Here is a 15,846-nt window from a genome sequence, read left to right on the forward strand (position 1 = left end):
CAGTCTCCAGAAGAGATGAGGCCAGATGGACATATGAGGGCATGTGTGTGAGAATGGGTGGTGATGTCTTTTGAGTTGGCAGTGAGTGAGATGCCAGTGAATGTGTGATGGTTTTGAGTGTGTGAGTTTAGAGTGATGAGATGGTTGCCTTACCCTGGCTGCACAGATGAGATCATTCATCTATCTGCATTGGATAGTCAACCTCTTCTGTGTAGCATTGGCACTGACCACCACTGCCATTGCCTTTCAAGGCAGAGTGGTAATGTTGCTGCCCCTCCTGCGGCCAGAGATGGAGGAAGAGGACATCACAGCGGGCCTCCATGGCGTCCAAAACGCACTTGAAGGCTGCAGTCTTTTTGCCTTTCGGGGCTATGTTTTGTTTGCTGCAGTCCTGGGCTGGAAGCACTGAGCGCGGCTGTGCTTTAAATATGGTGCCTGGCATGATGAAGCAGCGAGGTGATGGCATGGCGGGCAAATGAGAGCCCACCTAACATGGAAACGGCGTGTTTCCCAGGAATGCATAATTAATGCGGTGGGTTTGGGACGATATGGCGTGAAAACCCACCATCGCTACCGCACTTAGTGCAAATCTGGGACTATTCCTCCAAATGGACCTCATTTGCTAAGATTGCACATAGAAAATGAATCATTCTTTACCTGATGGCAAAAGATATTTCTTGGGCAGTACGGAGAGAATGAAATATTTTGGAATGATTTGCAAGTAGTATCTGATTGAAGAGTTCATCACACATTTCATGATTATTATCTGAAATCGAGGATTGCGTACTGAAATCACTCCCATTTATCACATTTATTTTGTAATAATAACCTGGAGCTACATGCAGACAATCTGCTTTCAATTTTGACCCATTTCTTTTTCTGCCGCTTGCTGGCGTTATAGCAAACATTGATGCTGCAGGTGCTACACACTTTATGACTGACGCTATCCAGATTGACAAAGTGATTATTGTGATGTAAGCACTGTAAATTTATTTAGTGGTAAACTACAATCCGACTGTACCTTGTTCCCCTACTGCAGCCTCCCCACAACTCTCTCGCCAAGTCATAAGGTTATGGTTTGAATCACAGTCCAGAAAATTCTGGCAAGGAGAGACTAGATTACTGAGTTGATGTCCAGCGGGATAAGTCAAATTCAACTAGAGCTCTGGTCTCTGGCTACTGGAGTGACAGTGAGTTGGGATCCTTTCCTCTGATGGGAGTGAAATGGTGACCTCGCCCATTTTATCAAGCCAGCACTTGTTGTGATTTAGTCAAATGATTGACTACATGGTGTTAACATGAAAAGGGGCTTTATCATGGAAACAACCCAGGGCACAATCTGCTGAATGTAAGATGGTCTGTCTCATGTAAGAAAGGGAAGAATGACAAGAGCCTGTTGTTGATTACCGGACAATAACCATAAATATATAACTGTAACCATGTTAAGGGGATGAGGTGATGAACTACAGGGAAAAAAAGCTAAATATTCTGTGTGTATTGTCTGAAACGCAAGATGAGGTTATGGCTATATATTAAATATAGATATCACTAGTCTAACATATGTGCCATAAGATTTTATTTAATATAGAAAAACATTGTCGTCACGTCCTTAGGGCATCCCAAGGTTTTTTTATCAAAGTGTAGTCACTGTGGTAATGATGGAAAAGTGGCATTCAATTTGCACACACAAAGATCTCACATACTTCAAAGAGATAAATGACTGGATCATTTAATTTTTATTAGTGATTTTGTTGAGGGATGAATAAAGATCAAAACACTTAGAGACCTCTCTTGCTCTTCTTTGAATGGCGCCAAGAGATCTTCTGTGACTATTTGAGAGGGCATACAGAGTCTCATTTGAAAGACAGTGCAGTCCCAGTGCAGCAGTGCCAACCTAGGTTTGTGCTGAAGTCTCTGGAGTGGGAGTTAAAACCACAATCTTTACATGTAGAGGCACATGAGCTACCGCTGCGCCAAAGTTGACACGTGTGTTCATTCATTTTAGTTGTAAATCTCCAGCTGGAATCTTCTGGGCCCACCTAGTAGGTGAAGGGCTTAGAGGGAGGTGAAAAATCAGTTTCCTGACCGTGTGATGAACTTTTACAATTAAGTTCTCAGGATTTTAAAAGCGGGTCAAGCTTCCCGACAACTAGTGTCAGGAAGCCCTTCTGCAGGCATTTGCATGTCATGCATGCTCATTAAATGATCAGTTCACCAGAATTAAGTGCCCCCCACCCCCAAATTAATATCTCCGCCAGTAAGAAATTTAAACGTCCACATTTAAGACTGCATATAAGTGGTGTACACCTGGCGAGGTAGACTTCTTCCTGAACTTTGAAGTTGGTATCCGCTGCTATGTTCTTCTTGGGGACCGCTTAGAACTATCAGTTTCTTGATTGAGATCGAGAGCCGGTAGTCCAAGCTGCGCGGAGGCTGGACGAGGGAGGCAGGGTCAGCGGGGAAGGGTAGGAGGGTGTCTGGGGAAAGAAGCCAGACTCTCCAGGGCTTGTTTATGTCTTGGTCCCGTTGTATGGTGGTGGATGGCCTCTCTGGGCAGTGAGTGTCGTAGAGGGGTGGGTCTAAAGGGCGGAGTTGATGAGCTCAAGACTTAAGTTTTAAGGGTTCAAAGAGGGTGCTGGGAGACAGAGGGTACAGTGACAGCGATGGTGACGGGGAGTTGGATCAGGTAGGGTGGAAGTTCTAGGCTTATGAGCAGGTAGTGGTTGGTCTCATGGAGAGCGGTTGTGGAAAGTCAGGACACAGCTGGCTTCAAGAATGGGGGGGGTCAGGGTTAGGATCAGGAGGGGCATGAGCCCATTGACAGTTATGGGAACCTGGGGTGGTGGTGGTGGGAGAGAGCAGGAATGTCCACAAAAATGATAATAGGGTCCAGGGTATTGGTTGCATGGGTGGGTTGTGGGGGGTGGGGGGGTGGATGATGTAGTTGTTGAAGGGTTATAGGAGGGAGAGGAATGACAAGGGGGTGATGGTATAGTGTTCAGTCCCTACAAGATGTGAAGAATTCCAACACTGCATGTTCAAAACTTTATCCTTATTGCAATTTTTAAAAATTGACTTTTTGGTGAACCAAAAAGATGGCTGCTGCAAGTCACCTGACCACAGGGTTGGGCCTTTGTCTGATAACCACCATCAGGAATTTCAAGAACAAAAGGATTCTTTGCTCAGCTTCTGGGATCTCACATCTCATAGTACAGACCCCTTGCAATCACAAAAGGCCAGGCAACTTGCATATCAGAACTCATCATGCTTACAGAGCTGCTAACAGACTCATACCACACCTGGGACTGACCAGGTCCAGTTGAAAGGGGATGTCATTTGCATCTGATAAGATCGTCTTGCTAGTGGAGTCAGTGGGTCTGCCTAGACAATGGCTTCCCAAACACCAGACCCTTAAAATAGATAGTAGATCTTTTAACCACTAATAACTGGGGCATTATTAGCCCTGAAATTAAAGCCAGTTGTGGACGCTGGATAAACATTGTCATTATGAAGAAGGAAGGTCACATGACTCAAGTGATCATTTTGAAATCCCTATGTGCCTTTGAGAACTGAGAAATAATCAGTCTGCTATTTTAACATCCAACTGGTGAGCAGCCAAGAAGCAGGCCCCTCCAGGCAGAACAATAGTCTGTACCTCAAAACCTGTCTCTGCTGGAAAGGATCGTACCATTGTCTACAGAAATGATCCAGTCGCTACGTACCTACTTCATCTTGCGGCCAACGCCAACTGAAAAGCGAACCCTACAACTCTAGTCTTCAGCCAGTTGAACTCGAACACCGACGTGAAAGAATTCCTCATTGGATTCTGACTTTGGACTCTAGAGCTCATGTGAACTAATATTCATTTCAAGGGTCCTTGCACTGTAAAACCCCTTTACTCTATCTCCCCCTTTACTGTGTGTGAGTGTGTGTGTTTGGAGTGAGACATTACGGACACTCCTTCCCTGGGTTTTTGAACATGGAAAATAAACTAACCTTCTGAGTTAATCCTAACTCAAGTTTGCTGTGAATTATTAGTAAATTGGAATTCAAAAACTAAGGGTTTGAAAAAACACGTCAGCGCCTATTTCTAAAAATGAATTCAAGACACCTTCTGCTTATGGACAGGTGGCAAGAGGAAATCAGTGCAGTTTGTCTGTCCCTCTCCTGTCTGTAACAGTAGGAGGATGGGGGGCAGTTGGTGGGTAACAGGGGAAGGTAGAAGTTGGTTGACGCATTGGTAAGAAACACAAGCACCATGCTGAAGCTGTCAAGGTTGTTGTGCAGTTCATTCAATGTGGGAGGAGTTAATGCTTCATTTTTTGAGACGAGTAATGGAGCACCCTATTAATTATTAGTCTACTCCATGAAGAACCAGGCTCAGCTGAGTTCTCGACTTTCCAATACCCAATAAACCAGTGTTGCTTCTGACAACAGGCCCAGGTTGAAGGGGGTGTTAAAGATTAAAGGAAGTCCCAGATTGTTTTGCTGGGAAGAAGATGAAAGGTGTTCACACTTGGAGACAATGGCAGCCACATCTGTGTCTACAGTGGTTTAGACTGGTAGTCTCCAAAGTCCCAAGTAGATGTTGAGAAGGTCAAGTTGTAAAAAGTTACGCTTTAAACTGTCCACGTAATTCCAAGATGGAAATGAATTGTGGTCGAAAGAATAGAATTTGGGTGTAAAGAATAGCTAATCAGCATTTCTACTTGGATACGAGGCCCATGTGATTCATGTTACCATGAAGGTTGGATATGAGAGAGGGGAGGGTTTCTAAGGTATCCCTGAAACTCACAGACACAATTAGTCTGCCAAGAAGTGGGAGAAAGCAACTAGAGGCTGAAAGTCTCGATGACTCTCTGCACAGAATGCAGCGGGAGCTCACATTCAGATTGGAAAGACCAAATTTGTGAGGAGTTATAAGAAGGCTGGAAGATGTGCCTAGCTTGCAATAGAGGAAGAATCTCCAGAGCAGAAAACCTCACTGTTCTGAGATTAAAAGTTGCCAGGCTGAGAACGGAGGAGAATAAAAGTAAACCCTTGGGAGCTAAGAATCACTTTGGACTGGTTCTGGAAGAATTGAAAGTCTACTTAAAGGACAGTGTAAAACATATCTGTGAAGTGTGTTTTCTTGGTTGTGCTGGAAGTAAAAAGGGGAGTTCTGTTCTGTGGTTTAAAGCAAATATAGTATTTGGTCAATAGTGCTTTTAGCTTTTGTTACAGTAAAAGTCTTAAAATGTGAAACTTTATTGTGTTATTCTTTCATCTATTAACTGGAAGTTTTGAATTTATTTTTAAAAGTTATCGGTCTCTATGGAGATCATAACATGGTGCACATCTTTTTGATTTCAGAAAGCATGACTTATCAAATTATCTGTGTGTTAAATCAGTACGAGTGTCTTTAGAGATCCGCAAATGCAAGACAAGATAACTGCATTTGAGAGAGGCATGTATTAAGTTGATCTAGATTCTGTGCTACAAAGTGGAAATATTTTTTAAAATTACAGTAGTAATATTCAAAGCCAATCTGGAAAATATCATGGCATTTGTGATAATTCTGTGAGCCTCACAATTACTATGTTAAAATTGTTCATTATTGTGTTGCTTTAGTTTATAAGTACATAGATCATTTCAGTTATTGTTGATTAAGTTTATATCCCCCTGACATTTCCTTGTAAACATCTAGCTTTTGATGTGCTATGAAAGATTTGAGACACAATATATTTCAGTCAATTCATACAATGATTCTAAGCCATTTCAATTCTTAATTGGTTTGAGTGTTAGTGTATAAAAGATGTACTGTGTGATCCAGTGTTTTACCCAAAAGTTAAATTGCTGAGTGGCATTTTGTGCTGGACTTAATGCTGCAATATTGTACTAAACATCATCAAGCCGTACTCTGGCTCATGTTTGTTCCAACTTGCATATGGAAGCAAGGGATATTCTGACCAGTAAGGTGTGTCATTATTTTTCTGATTGTACTTCTGTTAAAAAAAAAGGACGTCTTAGGTGGGATTAGATGCATGCACGTAAAAGAAAAGCCTTGGACTAAGCAAGAGTAGGTTTCCTGAGTGAAGGTGGGTAAAGGTGAACAACGGTGAAAGGCAACAGAGAATGAATACCAAAAAAAAAGTGTCAAGAGGAAGAAAAAGAGACTTAATTTGTAGGTGTACTAAGGAAGTGCTGTATTGTCGCAGGTGCTGTCTTCCTGATGAACTATCAAATCGAGGCCCTGTGTTTCCTCTTGAGTGGGCACAGAAGCTCCCCTGGCAATATTTTGAAGTACAGCAGGGGAGTTCTCCCTTGTGTGCTGGCCGATAATTATCCCTTAACCAACAGATAATCTGGCCATCTCATTGCTGTTTGAGGAAGCTTGGTGTGTGCCAATTAGCTGATGTTTTTTCTGTGTTACAGTGGTGACTACATTTTGACTAGAAAGCGTTTTGAGAGTCCTGAAGTTGTGAAAGAGGCTCTACAAATGCTAGGCATCTTTTTCATAATAGCCTTGTTTATATAATCTAAAATACAATTGGTCTTTTTTATGGTGTTATCACACATTTGGAGAATTATGTAACTGAACTCCCAAGAATACTAAACTCTAAATGGTACAACAAACCTGCATAAAATAACAAAACAGACCTATGACTAATGCTTAAGGATGTTTAGTAGGTTGCAATTAGAAATTATTGTGATTGTCAAAAACCCAGTAAAATTTAATCCATTCACAGACATTGATCAGTGTTGAGCAGGGCAGGACTGTAAAACTATTCTTCAAATCTAGACCAAAGGAATCAAGAAACAATACTTCATTCAATGAATCTTGTCTGGTATTGAATGATAAAACTACTGACTTCTTGTATGCTGCAGAAACATCCAAAGCGACTTACTGATGGTCTTTAGTTCAAAGACCCCACTTTGTCCAATGGACAGGACATCTATTACTATGGTAATTTATAAACAGAGGCAGCTTGTACTGCAGAAAATGAACCCTTCCCTTCCTGATCCAGATTGAATGGGGTAGAGATGGGTTTTGGTGGTGCTGCAAAAACACATGATATTGGGTCAGCTGATCTGATACCACTCACTTGCCACCACCACTTGAGACCAATTTCTATTCATCTCTCTTTTTGCACTTATTAATAAACATAACATTGATACAATCTTGACAGATTTATTCCCAGTATGACTTTTGAAATATCATTTCAGAACCTGTCTTGTGAAGTAATGATGTCATAGCTGATGAATATATTACATCTGAAATATTAGATGCTCTTTTAACAGCAGACAGAATATTAATCATTTTAGATTAGTAACTTGATTATGTTTAACATTATGTCCTAAAAAAAGTATTAATCCTATTAGATTAATCTTAACCATTGTGATTTGATGACAATTTACCTGGCATCTTAAAAGCAAAATCCACATGGAGTAAGGTTGGTACTTTTTGAGTATGCAGTGATGCATTTACCATGTGATAGTTAACTATAATTGTAACTGTAGTCCACCAGGAAGGGAGTTGCAGTACAAGCTGGCTGTTTATAAATTGTCATATTAAATAATAATAATGAAGAGATTTCCTGTCCATTGGGTTAAGTGGGGTCTTTGAACTAAAGATCATCAGCTTTGGACATTTTTGCTTGTGGCATACAGAAAGTCAGCAGTTTTATGACTCATCACCAGGAAAGATTCATTGAATGAAGTATTGCTTCTTGATTCCTTATTTTGGTCTGGATTTGAAGAATATTTTTATAGTCCTGCCCTGCTTAACACTGACCAATGCCTGTGAAGGGACCTAAAGCAGCTGTTACACCAATTATTTTCATACGTAAGGTTTGAAAAATGGCTTGAGCCAATTTTGGGTTGAAGGTATTTCAGGGGTCCTTGGGGATCCCTGAAATTTGACTCTGTTTCCCTGTCTCACATGCAAAAAAAAAGTGGCACAGTGATATACAAATTCTGCTCCTGTCAAGATTGCTTTCTTTTATTTAATTGGAGAACCGGAGGGAGGAAATTTGGAGTGAGGTGGGTTGGCTCGTCTCTTTGATGTCTTTGGTGCAGCATTCCCACTGCTCTCGCAATCAGACTGCTGGAGTGGGCTCTGATGTCCCAGCAGCATTCCCACTGCTCTCGCAAACAGGCTACTGGAGTGGGCTGTGATGTCCCAGCAGCATTCCCACTGCTCTCGCAAACAGGCTACTGGAGTGGGCTGTGATACCCCCAGCAGTATTCTCGCTGCTCTCACAATGAGGGCTGCTGGATGGGCTGCGTTGTCCCAGCAACATTCCCACTGCTCTCACATTGAGAGCTGCTGGAGTGGGCTGGGTTGCCACAGCAGCATTTCCACTGCTCTCACAATGAGGGCTGTTAGATGGGCTATGGTATCCCAGCAGTATTCCCACTGCTGTTACAATAGGGCTGCTGGAGTGGGCTGTGATGTCCCAGCAGCATTCCCACTGCTCTCGCAATGACGTCTGCTGGAGTGGATTGTGATGTCCTGTGCTTCAGAACCCACCTGCTGTCACTAATTGAACAGGCGAGAGGGAGGCTGGCAGATAAGGATCCGAAATGCAGAGTTGAGACTGGGAAATGGTCTCGACGACAGGTTCCCAACTCCTGTAGGAAATTCACCCCAGAAGATATTTTGTAGGTCATCATCGTAGGTTTACATTGCAAGGAACACATTAGGCATAACACAGTCAGAGGGAAAATTCTTGAGCGTGTTTTTATGTAACAAACCCGTCTGTTTGCAAACTTCCCCACCCATCCTACACTCCGTCTGTGAATGTAGATTGTGCCAAGTTATCTGAATTAAAAGTGAAAATATCAGCTTTGCAGCAAATGACCAACTGAGAACTTAGCAAAGGATTAGACTTCCTTTGACAGGGACCTTATCTAGTCCACCACAGAACCTGGCAGAGTAAGCAAGTATCTTGTACGAACACCTTAAACACGTGGCTCCTAAATGATAGGAGAATTCTGATGAATCTGACAGATATGTTAACACAAAATGCAAAAGAATACTGTTCTCAAAATACTCCAGAGCCCTTTTCTGTCAGTTTACTCTCAGCTGCCAACAGCAAAAGCACATGAATTAGAAGCCTGGAAATTTCTCTTGAGCAATCTTCTTATAAAGCCACTTAATGTGCTGTTATCAAATTCCTCCTCCACAGTTTTTGAGGAGGCATTAATACATTTGGAATAAACTGGAGCTTCCTCTGTTAAAATAATAGAGGAATGTGATGCAAGCACATTTTATGTTGTACAATAATATTGATGACAGTAATTTACAGGCCATAAAGTCAATCAGAGCAAAGCCAGCAAGATGTCACACTGTGTATGCTTTGACATCATCAAAGGCAATGACTGGGGATTTAATTTGCCTTGCCTTCCCTTATCAAACTTTAAAAGAAAATCTGATGCCATTACACTCAGTTATTTACAGTGGCACGGAATTTGCAGCTCTGCCGACTGATCTTCAATAATTTAACTGCTGATAGCCACATGTACTAATACATTGTACCCAACTCAGCCTTCAACTTGTAATCTTTAACCTTTAACCTTTGTCTGCTCTCCATTTTGTTACAGATAAAGATGAGTGTGCGAATGGCACACACTACTGCCATGCAAACACTGTGTGTGTGAATTTGCCTGGATCGTATCACTGTGACTGTCTCCCAGGATACACCAGAGTTGATGACTACTCCTGTACAAGTAAGAGCAGTCTAGGAAAACTAAAGGTTTACGGAGCAGATAAGTTTCAAAAATGACAAGGCATTGATTAATATGCTCTGGAAACTAGCCCAGCTGGGGAGAATTAAGCATTCTCTCCAGCAGCAGCATAAGTTAACCCAAGATAGATGGCCCCTATTCCTGCTGCATTGTAAATCAGAGCAGCGTGCGACCCAGTGGAGGGTGAGTTGGACTCCTACTAGTGCTGAGAGCGTTTCGCCTGTGGTTGGCCTTCAGTTATAATACTGAACACATATCTGTGCTCTAGAATTTGTATTCAACATTCTGAAGTAAATGTTGGTAGAGTTTAAATAAGAAATAAGCAGTTTCAAATAAAATACCTTACTGTTGGTTGGCCATGTGAGGTGGGGTGGATTTATTTAACCTTAGTGTTTTTTCCAGGGATATGTGTGACCCAAATGTAGAGGGGGAGTCATCTTTTAGCTGTCCAAATCTAACTTTCTTACTTCCATTATCAGAAAGCAGCAGGGAGCCCCAGAGAATCATCAGCTTCTTCACTCCATTTATGTGTTGCCATGGAAGAAGCAGCATTTCCTGCTACATGTCGCTGACTGAGCAGGCACAGTGAGTCGGGAAGTTTACATGGGTAGTCCCCAGTCATTCCCAGCGGCTGAAATGAATGGAACATTAAATCCATTAACTTATGAACATTAAGCCTTACTCATTTTTCATAATGTGAGATGAATTTCACAAGTTTAATGGAGTAAGATCTTAGTATCAGTAACATACCACATCTATATAGACAATGGACTCCTCTATGGCACATTCAATTTGAGAGCCATATAAAACTAGGAAACTAAACACAGAAACCTTCCTGTTTATACAGAGCTTAAAATATTTTCTTTCAAAGCTTTAGCCTGCACCCTTCTCATGAGTTTCCCCTATCAAACCCTTAATTAAGGGTTAATTAAGCGAAGAGGGTGTAATGGAGGGTAATCGTTATGACAATTGAGACCCCATTCTTTGCAACTCAGTTTTCAAATTCACACACGCACACTATTCTGCTCCCTTCATTCACCCTCATTGAAAACAAAAAGACTAATTAAAGAAACATTTTGGAGGGAGGTAGTTTAATAAGAACAAACTTTTAAACAACCTTAGTCACAAAATGTCATCAATATCAGAAGCAAGTGAGATATATTGCCTATGTTACCGGCTTTTGTTTTCGCTGTAAGACAATCATTCCTGCTATGTACAATGCTCAGTGATTAATATTTAGATAAATCATGAAGGATGTTTGAAGATAGCTTAAGATAAACATTTGGCATATTTAACAGCAGATTGTTCCAGTAACAATATTGTAAAGCACAGCTCTTAATACCAACCGGAGCTTGAGGAGTGAGGCTGTACTACGGAGTCTGCACTCATTAAAAGAGGATTGTAGCGTAACTGGTTGTTACATATCACAAGTGATATCACATTTGTATCATTACTGATTACCTGATTGTGACTTATTTGATATTTGTCAGACCGTGTTCTGCATAATTGGTTGTCCTGTATTCTGCAGGACAACAGTGGTTAGACTTCAAAAACAATACTCCCTCCCTTTCTTTCCTTCTGCCTTTCCTTCCCTCCATCCACCCACACCTTCCCTCCATTTGTGGCCATATATGTAAATTAGTATAGAAGGTAAAAACAACAATGTGTGTACCCTGTTTTGTGCAAACTGTTAGGTTTCCCATGCTTTCTTCTGTTTGCTAATATTTATCCAAATGGTCAGCATCAATAGAAAGAAGGAAAACATTTCCTGCTCTAATGCTCCAGTCGACTCATGATGCATTTTCCTGATGAACGTTCAAGGAGATGGGGAATATCTGATGATGGGTTTCTGTTGCAACCTGCTTAAGGTATAGAAAAGAATTCAGTAGCTCACTGTCACCTTACAAATTGCAGGCTGACTGATATTTATGGTCAGGAGCCAATCGGTTATTTAATTAAATTATTAATGGCTAAGTACTCATCTCTCAATACTCATACTCAGTTCACAGACTATTGCAAACCTGGTGTGGGAGTTACCAGCCCCGCCTGCTGCTGGGATCATGTGGTCCCGCCACATGTCAATGGACTTTTGGCTGGCCCATGAATGGATCTTGCTGCCCTGGCAATTTGCTGTTTATGAACTTCACCATTCGTGGCAATGGATTCTTTCTTTATACCTGCACTCTAACTTTCATCACTAGAACCATCAAAACTTGTCAATGTGTTCGCCTTTGCTCCATCCTGGGATAGGCGAGGAGCTCACTTGATTTCAGTGGGCATACCTGACTCTTGTTCTTATTGTTCATTTGCCTGATTGGCAACTAATAAGACAGTTCCGCTCCTATTGGATAGAGAAGATGTGCGTCCTTGATCTACATCCCTCAGCTGAGGGGATTGGTTCATGACTGGTTTCTGTGGTACTGGACAGAGTTGCTATGGAGACAGCCGTTGGCCATTTCTCTCAGACGTTGAAATTATCCATTAAAGGGCAACTATACAATTCTTCATGCCCCCTGCCTTCCAGCTCAGTTGGGAGAAGATGATAATCTGGAACTATGGACTTGCCCGCAGCCCCAATGAAATGAGCCACTTGGACACTGGATGATTATTTTTATGACATCCCATCCATCAGTGGCTGAAACTCAAATCATTTGAGGTAACTGAAGTCAAATTTTATTTGAGGTTGCAATTTTAAACCCCTTTCACAATGTGAGAGCTGAGTGTTCCAGAGTGGCTGTTAGTGGGCTGTCACCATTAGGTAATTTCTTATACACCTGGGATAAATTGGCTGCCAACTGAGAAATGAGAAGGAAAGTGATGGAATAGCATGTTTCCTCCAATTATACGCCATTTTTCTGGTTTCAGGTTTGGCCAGAAGTTGCTAAGATCCACTAAATTAGAAAACCTAGAGGCTCTTCAAAATGTAATAACCTGGGCATTACACAATGGGGAAAAACATGGCTTCATCAACTGCAATCGGTGTGCAATTTGTTGCCCTTCTCCAGTCCATAAAAATACAGTGGAATTTTTAAGCAGCAATTCTTCATGAAGTTTATTCTCTTGGATTTTATTGTTAACTGCCAGCTGTCTTTGGTGATTGACTACTTTTCGATTTATTCTGTTGTTGTCATGAATTTCCTGGATCAGCAATTTTATTTTGGATAAAACCTCCCAAATCCACGAACTCCACCATGTAGAAGTTCAAGGGCAGCAGCTTCATGGGAACAGCACCGCCTCACAATTCTCTGCAACCCCCCTCACCCAAGAGTGAAATCCTGTGCCTCCACTGTGGTGAGATTTGTAGATTCGTGGCGGGGGTTGGGGGTGTTTAAGTGGACAGGGTGGTGGCGGGTGGAGACCCTGCCTGCATAAATGCCCCTCTGTCACTAACCTCGCCAGAATTCCTGCCTTCACCCCGATTATGTCTGGGGCAGGAAGGCCCATGGACAGCCTTCCCCACCCTGCTGTCAATCGAGGCCCCCTAAGTTGGCAAAGGCCATTTGTTCAAAAGTGCTCAATGTCTGATGATGGGACCTGGCATTGGGAAGGGAGTGAGGGGTTGGGGAGGTCGGGCCCACTGCAAGCCACCCCCTGCCCTTGCTTCCGACCCCCTCAACCCCTCTTCCCCCATGACCCACACCCAACCACCTGCCTCCTGGCATCACTCACCTGCACCTGGGTCACCCCTTGATTCGAGACCTCGGGTGGGCATAGCGCCAGCAGCAGTCACCACCGCCGCGCTGCTGAGCACAAAAAAGCTGCCAGCCTCTGATTGGCCAGAAGTTTCCAGCGGCCAGGATTTCTGCCCCTGGGGTCCTTGATCCTGGGAAAAGGCCCACCGCTGGCCTGTTAAGTGCCTGAATGCCACAGGAGGCGGTGGGCCTTCTCAAAAAGAGGAAATGCGGTGGTGTTCCCGCCGGCTCTCCAGCAGGCAGCTGACACCCGCTGTCCGTCACCTTCACAAGATTCCTCCCCAGGTTTCACCATCCCCCCCATTCCCCCCCACAACTTGTGTTTGTATCGCCATTCCTTCGTCATTGCTGAGTCAAAGCCCTAGAACTCCCTAACAGCACTGCGGTGTACTTTCACAACATAGGCTGCAAAAGCTCAAGAGGAAGGCCCACCACAACCTCCTTGAGGGTCATTTGGGATGGGCAGTAAATGCTGACTTTGTTGGCAGACCCACATCCCGAGAATGAGTAATAACAAACCACGGTGAAGACCATTCATTTTGTCATTTTGCTACAAATCTACAATTGGGCAATCTTTTTTTTTAAAAAAGGCAAAGCTTAGCACAACAACCCTTAATGAACTCAATACTGAAGGCCAAAAACTTTAAGGAATTTGTGAAGTTTTTCAATGCTGGAGTGCCTTCTCATTGAAAGCTGCCTTGTTTCCATCCAATCGATTTGAAGTGGTCAGAAATTCCGAGCAGGTTTCCTGTCTTCTGTGTACGTGCCTGCAGTAGATACAGAAGGAAAAAAACTCATTTGTCGTTTGGTAGTATAGAACGTAAGTATTGCTGAAAAAAAAGTATTTTTTTCAGCAAAATCTAATTTGTTAGAGTAAAAGGCTTCCTCCCCTCTAATTTTGAGTTGATCAATACAAGCTGTTGCTTCTGATATGGCTGTCAGGCCCTTTTTATTAGTTTGTTTCCAATGGAAAAGTTGATTTAATTAAACTTGTAATTGTTGTGATTCTGGTGCCTGTCAATGCTTGTCGAATTCTCACCTTTCAGCACATTGTATAATGGTTTTTGAAATATCACTAACTCTATTAACTGTCAAATCTTTGTCAGTGTGATTTAAACTCACTGCAGCATATCAAGCTTTAATACTGCACGTGGTGGCCGACTGTGATTGTCTACTTGTTCCATGACTGGCCTAGTTTGTCGGCAGGTGAAGTAAGAGTTTTACACAAAGGGTTCCAAGATCAGCGTATTGAATGGCAGAGCAGGCTCGATGGTCCTTGTTTGCTTCTATTTCTTGTGTTCTTGTGAGTAACGTGAACTGCAAATCACACCATTGGGGGGAAAAGCCTCAATGAGCTGTTGTGTCTTCTAACACTGGTGACTGATTGGCAGAAAGCAGTTAAGTAGCACTCCAGGCATTGGCTGGCAAACAAAATTTGCTGACTCGATTGCAACAACAACAACTCGTATTTATATAGCATGTTTGATGCACATTCCAAGGCACTTCAGAACAAAATTTAACAATGAGGCATGAGGTGAAATTATGGTAGATGGCTAAAAGCTGGCCAAAGAGGTAGGTTTTAAGGAGCATTTTAAAATAGAAAAGTGAGGTCAAAAGGCAGAGAAGTTTGGGAAGGGAATTCCAGTGCCTGGGACTTAAGCAGCTGAAGGCACAGCCAGCAATGGTGGAGCGATTGAAATCGGAGGTTGAGCATTGGAGAAAAACAGATATCTCTGAGGGTTGGGGAGCTGGAGGAGATTACAGAGATAGGGAGTATTGAGGCCATTGGAGAAGATGAAAATGAAAGTGAGAATTTTAAAATTGAGAAGTTTCTTATCTGGGAGCCAGTGTGGGTCAGCAAGGACAGGGGTAATGGATAAACAGGACTTGGTGTGAGGAGAATCACGAGCAGCAGACCTCAGATTTACGGAGGGTACGCTGCAGCTTCAATTTAGATTCCTACAACCTAGATCCAAACTCCTTCTCAGGGTTTTCATGCACTAATCACAAATGGACTCTTTCATCACCCAATTTAGGTGACAAGGGGTTGGATTTTTACTTGAGGCGCACACAGCTCAAGTCAGAAAATTTCCTAGCGCACCTACCTCGGAAGGAAAAAAGTTCCATGAGAAAGTGCAGTTGTCACTCCGGGGTGGGGGGAGTTGTGTGGGTGTGGGATAGAGCCTGAAACGCTGCCCCTTGCTGCAGATTGGAGGTGACCGCATGGGCTGTTGAGTGCAGAGGCGGACTGTTTAAAAGGCCCGTCTCTGTTCTCTGGGACTTTGTCCCAGTTGTTTTGTTAAATATTAGACCCTCTAGCACTCAACCCTAACACCCCCTCATCCACCTGTACCCTGTGCCACATCCATGCCCCCATGCCAATTTAATGCCATCCCATGACCCCTCAACTGGCCCCTTTGCCTTT

At 42.8% G+C, this 15,846-nt stretch overlaps 1 protein-coding gene across 3 annotated transcripts in view; it reads left to right on the plus strand.

Annotated features, from left to right (window-relative positions):
* LOC144685008 (protein kinase C-binding protein NELL1-like) overlaps positions 1-15,846 on the plus strand; it is an 814,339-nt gene that overhangs the window by 421,700 nt on the left and 376,793 nt on the right. For 2 of the 3 annotated variants that reach the window (XM_078549518.1, XM_078549521.1), the window contains one exon: positions 9,586-9,711. The exons of the other annotated variant lie outside the window; for it this stretch is intronic. In XM_078549518.1, the coding sequence (XP_078405644.1) occupies positions 9,586-9,711 (126 nt within the window). The remainder of the gene's footprint in view (positions 1-9,585; positions 9,712-15,846) is intronic. 3 annotated transcript variants of the gene reach the window in all.

This window comes from Cetorhinus maximus, chromosome 9 (assembly GCF_964194155.1).
Source record: "Cetorhinus maximus chromosome 9, sCetMax3.hap1.1, whole genome shotgun sequence".
NCBI lineage: Eukaryota > Metazoa > Chordata > Chondrichthyes > Lamniformes > Cetorhinidae > Cetorhinus > Cetorhinus maximus.